Raw genomic sequence first — 5,896 nt, 5'->3', positions numbered from 1 at the left:
TCATAATTTTTGTAAATCTTGAAAAAGATAAACTAGAGTGGAAAAAAAAATAGAATGAACATTGAAAAAAAATAGAGATTGAATATGAAGAATTATGAGAGAGAGTAATATTTTGTTATTAAAATAAAAATTGAAGTTATGTAGAGAAATATTGTTTTGGGAATATAAAATAATTAAAGTTGAGTGTAGTGTATTTATGACTATGGTTGGAGTGAAGTGTGGATAAGATCAAATTAAATGATGCATATTTATGATACATTTGCAATGATGAAGCATTTTTGAAAAGTCACACATTAAACTTTAATAAAAAAAAATCAATAATATTAATATAACCGGGTATCGGGTTTTGCACACTCCCCATCCCCGTACCCGACCGGGTACCTTCTCCCTCTCCCCATGCCCGACCCCGACCCCGAACCCGATTTAAAATACCCGAACCCGACTATCGGGTACCCACGAGTATCGGGCATACGGGTACCCATTGCCATCTCTATGTTTGATGTGAAAATGAATGTTAAAATAATATTTATTGAACAAATAAGACCTATATAGATGTTTCACATTTCATTCTCACTTAAAACACATTAAGTTGAAGTTTAGAACATTGTGTGTAAATAATAAATATATTCTCGTTCTTCGCCACAAAAAAAAGTGTATGAAATCAAACAAACCACATCCCCTCCCTTTTAGCTTACTAAATTAAAAAAAAATGTATTATCTATATAATTCCTCCATTTTTCATGATAAATATGTTATTATAAATTGGGTAAAATCTTCCAATTTTGAATTTGATGGACTTTAATATTAAACCCAAAGAAAGATGAATGAAAAATTATTATAATAAGTTTTTATTTCAAACTATATATAATAACAAGTTGTCAGTTATCAATTATCAATTTTATGTAAATTCAATAAAAATTTGTATGAAGGGCGAAAATTTAAATGACCCTAAATGGAACAAAGCTCATAACTGAGCTTGTTTGATAAGGTACAAAAAATAATAATTTTTTTTAAATAACTTCCATAGAATTTCATTCTTTACTATTCAATTTATAATTTTTAAAAATCCGGACACAAACAAAATTATTTAAAAAATATTTCTAAACGTTGCATAAGATTAAAATTAATAATGAAATTGGATTTTGTGTTGGAGTTCAATTTCTGGTAAAAGGTTTCTTCTACACATTAAAATTTAGCTACCATAGATCACTCTGTGTAAAATATTCATGTTTGTTTTTTTACCACTTCTCAAAATAAAATAAATATAATAACAATTTTACAAAATAACAATAAATAAGCTGTAAACAAATATAAATAAACAAATTAAATTCATGATCGTGATGGGTAAATGCATATTTTTTGAACCTAGACACATGTTATCAGCTTAGATGCATGCAATAAAATGAATATATACAAGACTTATAAAAATTACTTTCTCAATTTCTTAGGGAAGAAAATAGAACCGGCAACTCAAAATCGGAAAAATAAAATTTTGTCTAATGAAATAATCTTTTTCTAAGAACATCTTCTGTTGGGAAATGACAGAAACTTTTCGAAGACTTTAATTCCAACTTTTGAACCATTTTCAAGAAAAAATCCTAACAAAGATTTTTGAAAATCAAAATAATAATTAATAAGTAGTTTTCTAACAACTTTAGTAAGATATCAAATGATCAACTCAAAACAAGTTTTAGCAATTCAAAATACAACATTTGTATTTTCAAAAAATGAAAATTAATAAACATTAATAATAAACCTATACTATCCTTTTAGAGACACAAAGGGAATAAATCATTGTTTGCATGGTATATATTGTGATATAGAAATTAACATAAGTTTGGTATTAATTATTTATGTGCAATCATTGTATATGGGAGATACTTGATCTCAATTGTTTCTTTTAGAACTACAATCTATGAGATGAAGTCTCTCCACATACAATGATTAGATGACAAATGACAAGTGCAAAACAAGGTGTTTATAATTAAGAGGATTTGTCTCTTTAGAGCATATGGGGCACCTCTATCATATTGAAAAATATTGACTACTCTATTTTTTTTTTGTCATCAACCTATGTTAAATGCAATCAAAAGCACAATTGGTTTCTTGAGACGACTTTAGTGGACCGTATCGCTATTCTCTTATCTCATTTCATGCTTTGGTTTTTTGAATTTATCGACTTTTCCGGCTATGTACATTTTATGCATATTATGAAGATATATATTTTTAACATATATAGTTGCAAATGTTTCCTCTCTTATCATTACTACACAACAATCAATTTGATACCATTCATTGTTCTCTCTCAAATTGAACAAAGAAAGAAGCATTTATATAAGAAGCAAAAATCAGTTCTTCATTCTCACATTGAAAGTGTCTCTCAACTCTTATTTGTTTGGTTTAGAACAAATAAGAAGTAATAGGTTATATTTTTTCACTTAATTATTTGTTATCTATCATATCCTTATGATGAATCTAACTGAATTGTTTGTTTATAGAGAATTTGAAAGAAAGATGGAAGGTGATAACAATTCAAATGAAAGGCTACTTGTTAAAAGGGAAGTAGAGGAAGAAGAGAAACTAAGAGACAAACTATGGCAAGAGACTAAGAAAATGTGGGTGGTGGCTGCTCCGGCCATCTTCAGTAGATTCTCCACTTTCGGTATTAACATCATAAGTCAGGCGTTTATTGGCCACATCGGTGCCACTGAGCTCGCCGGTTATGCTCTTGTCGCTACTGTTCTTTTGCGGTTTGCCAATGGTATCCTGGTAATATAATCAAATCCATAATTGGCCAACCATTTAGAAATCATTTTTGAATTTGTGTCTCCATCCCAATTTAAATGAAATAAATTTTATAAGTTGTTCACAGTTAAGTTATAGTTTCAAATGTTATAATATAGAACAATATATTTGTAACATCAAACATAGTTTCATCAACTAGATACTTGTTAAAATAAATGTTATCAAATAATTAAGTTTATTCATTATTTTTTGCATATGGGTCTAAATTCACCGGAAATTGTTAATTTACACAAATAATGTTTTTTTTAGGTATCTCCTAGTTTCATGTTTAAACATTTGAAAACATTATTTTCATCTATGTGATCGAGTCAACATCCATGCTAGATGAGATAATTCGTTGTTGAGATGAAATGAATACAATTTTTTTTTTGTCAAATATTTAATCTAGATTTGACGACGTTTGAAGATAAAACATAGATAGATACACAATTCAGATATTTACTAACGATTTCTCGTGTAGATTCAAATTGAGCTCATGATCAAAGAATTAACTATCAAAAACATTGCAGTTAGGAATGGCAAGCGCATTAGAAACTTTATGTGGTCAAGCATACGGAGCAAAACAATTTCCCATCCTTGGCATCTATCTTCAAAAATCATGGATTGTCTTATTCATGTGCACGTTTTGCCTCGTCCCAGTTTTTATATTTGCTGCTCCAATATTGAAACTTTTAGGCCAAGAAGACAAGACAGCGAACATGGCTGGGATCATAGCTCGTTGGTTAATCCCGGTTATTTTCGCTTTCATCTTGTCTTTCACTTGCCAAATGTTTCTTCAAGCACAAAGCAAGAATATGATTATTTCTTACTTGGCCGCATTCTCACTTACCATACACATCTTTTTGTCGTGGCTATTAACCGTCAAGTTCAAGTTTGGTATTCCCGGGGCGATGGTTTCGACCATCTTGGCTTATTGGCTACCTAATGTCGGCCAAATCGCTTTCATCACTTGTGGCAGTTGTAAAGACACATGGAATGGTTTTTCGTGGTTGGTTTTTAAGGATTTGTTTCCTATTATAAAAATCTCATTATCATCCGGTGTCATGATATGGTATGTTTTTTTTTGTTTTTTTTTTTGTATTGGACAATAATTCTAACTTGATTAATTTACAATTATTCGACAGCCTCGAGTTTTGGTACAATACGATATTGGTTCTCTTAACGGGGAACTTAAAGAACGCCGAGGTGGCCATTAATGCACTTTCTATATGGTGAAGAGTTTTTTTTATTAATTCATAATTTTAATTGATCACCAAAATATTCAAGACTAATGTATGTAATTGTTTTGTAATCTTCTTGCAGACTCAATATTTTTATTTTTATTTAAACTGACATGCATAAAAATTTTAAAAACAATTTGAAAAATTATTACCTTTAGTTATATCCACTAGTCTTCATTGCAACTATTTCATTTCTTCAATTTATCTAAATTTAAATAGGTGTTCAATTTATTTTATTGAAATTGAATCCTAAAAAAATTTTAAAAACAATTTGAAAAATTATCACCTTTAATTATATCCATTAGTCTTCATTGCTTTGTATTGATAACATTTGTTCAATTTATCTAAATTTTAAAATAAGGTGTTCAATTATTTTATTTGTTTGCAGCATCAATATTAATGGCTGGGAAATGATGATTTCTCTTGGTTTCTTGGGTGCAGCAAGGTAATTTATAGTTTGGTTATAATGACATTGATTCTCTATTCCGACTTTGATCCTCATTTTTATTTTGCAGTGTGCGAGTATCGAATGAGCTTGGAAGAGGAAGTTCAAAGGCTGCAAAGTTCTCGGTTATTTATATAGTTGCGTCTTCTTTCACGATTGGACTCGTGTTATTTACAGTTTTCTTGTTCTTACGCGGACGACTGGCTTATATATTTACTGATAGTGAAGAAGTGGTGGCTGCGGTTGCTGATTTATCGCCTTTATTGGCTTGCTCTATATTGCTTAACAGTGTTCAACCAGTTCTCTCGGGTAAAACAATTTGTTGAAGGCTATTTTGGTTTGTTTATTATCAGAAGTTAATAAAAGAAGATTTGAAATGAATGTGCAGGTGTGGCGGTTGGGGCTGGTTGGCAAAGTATTGTTGCTTATGTTAACATTGTTTGCTATTATTTCGTGGGGATTCCGATCGGTGTCGTACTCGGCTATGTTTACGATATGCAAGTAAAAGTAAGAAATTAGAATTTGATAATATTTTCATATTTAAGAAATGAGATTTTATCTTATGTTTTATTTTTTGATAGGGTGTTTGGCTTGGTATGTTGTTTGGTACATTTGTTCAAACAATTGTTCTTCTTATTATTACGTCAAGAACTGATTGGGATAAACAGGTAAAATAATTTTGGTCAGAACTCGATATTTGGTTGGCATAATCAGATTTGTGTTGAATGAACTTGTATTTGTTTTACGGGTGATGAACAGTTTTGTGTTTTTATAGGTGTTGATAGCTCAGAAGCGCGTTAACAAATGGTTTCTTGTGGAGTCGTCGCAAGAGAACGGGCAAGATGCTTAACCGGATGTTTTGGGTGGGATCATTCATTTGAGTTAATTATTTAAGATGTATTATCAATTTGTCATCAATTGAGTACTTTGTTATATTCTTCTATCTAAATTTTTAGTATTTAATCATAGATTTTAATATTTTATGTCAACAATCGAGATAAAAATAGCAACCAAAACTTACTAAAAAGATATTTTTCGGATTTTCGTTTGGGCTTGGTTTTCTAGTTCTATAGGTATTATGCATCTTAAATTGGATTTAATTTATGATTTTATTCATTCCTATATTGAATGCTCTCGAGTGTTTTAAAGAGTTAATAAAAAAAAATCTTAGGGCGTGTAATTCCAATTCCATGAGAATTGGAATTTAAATACAATTCAATTCCTATGTTTGAAAAAATTATAGAATTGTAATTCAATTTCAATTCCTATGTTTGGGAAAATGATAGAATTATAATTCAATTTCAATTTCTATGTTTGTAAAATAAAATATCGATTCAAAATGTTAATTTTTAAATATATTTTCACGTTTTTGGTATGTTTAATACGTTTTTGACATGTTTAACACATTTAACACATTTAACACGTT

The 5,896-nt window shown here is 29.6% G+C and overlaps 2 protein-coding genes across 2 annotated transcripts; both read left to right on the top strand.

Annotated features, from left to right (window-relative positions):
- Positions 1 to 3,280: 3,280 nt before the first annotated feature.
- Positions 3,281 to 4,072, top strand: LOC124933885 (protein DETOXIFICATION 23-like). Its single transcript, XM_047474326.1, has one exon. The coding sequence runs from the start codon at positions 3,321 to 3,323 to the stop codon at positions 3,894 to 3,896; it is 576 nt and encodes a 191-aa protein (XP_047330282.1). The 5' UTR covers positions 3,281 to 3,320; the 3' UTR covers positions 3,897 to 4,072.
- Positions 4,073 to 4,435: 363 nt separating this feature from the next.
- Positions 4,436 to 5,320, top strand: LOC124934582 (protein DETOXIFICATION 22-like). The gene is made up of 5 exons (XM_047475112.1): positions 4,436 to 4,470; positions 4,541 to 4,779; positions 4,859 to 4,977; positions 5,052 to 5,138; positions 5,246 to 5,320. Exons 1-5 carry the CDS (start codon positions 4,436 to 4,438, stop codon positions 5,318 to 5,320), a joined length of 555 nt encoding a protein of 184 aa, XP_047331068.1.
- Positions 5,321 to 5,896: the final 576 nt, after the last annotated feature.

This window comes from Impatiens glandulifera, chromosome 4, assembly GCF_907164915.1.
Source record: "Impatiens glandulifera chromosome 4, dImpGla2.1, whole genome shotgun sequence".
NCBI lineage: Eukaryota > Viridiplantae > Streptophyta > Magnoliopsida > Ericales > Balsaminaceae > Impatiens > Impatiens glandulifera.
The sequence above is the reverse complement of the archived record's forward strand: the minus strand, read 5'-3'. Positions and strand labels throughout refer to the sequence as shown.

Coding starts and splice junctions, on each gene's coding strand:
- LOC124933885 (XM_047474326.1), top strand. CDS start 3,321: ATGGCAAGCGCATTAGAAACTTTATGTGGTCAAGCATACGGAGCAAAA.
- LOC124934582 (XM_047475112.1), top strand. CDS start 4,436: ATGATGATTTCTCTTGGTTTCTTGGGTGCAGCAAG. Junction 4,780..4,858: donor TGTTCAACCAGTTCTCTCGG/GTAAAACAATTT, acceptor ATGAATGTGCAG/GTGTGGCGGTTGGGGCTGGT. Junction 5,139..5,245: donor GAACTGATTGGGATAAACAG/GTAAAATAATTT, acceptor GTGTTTTTATAG/GTGTTGATAGCTCAGAAGCG.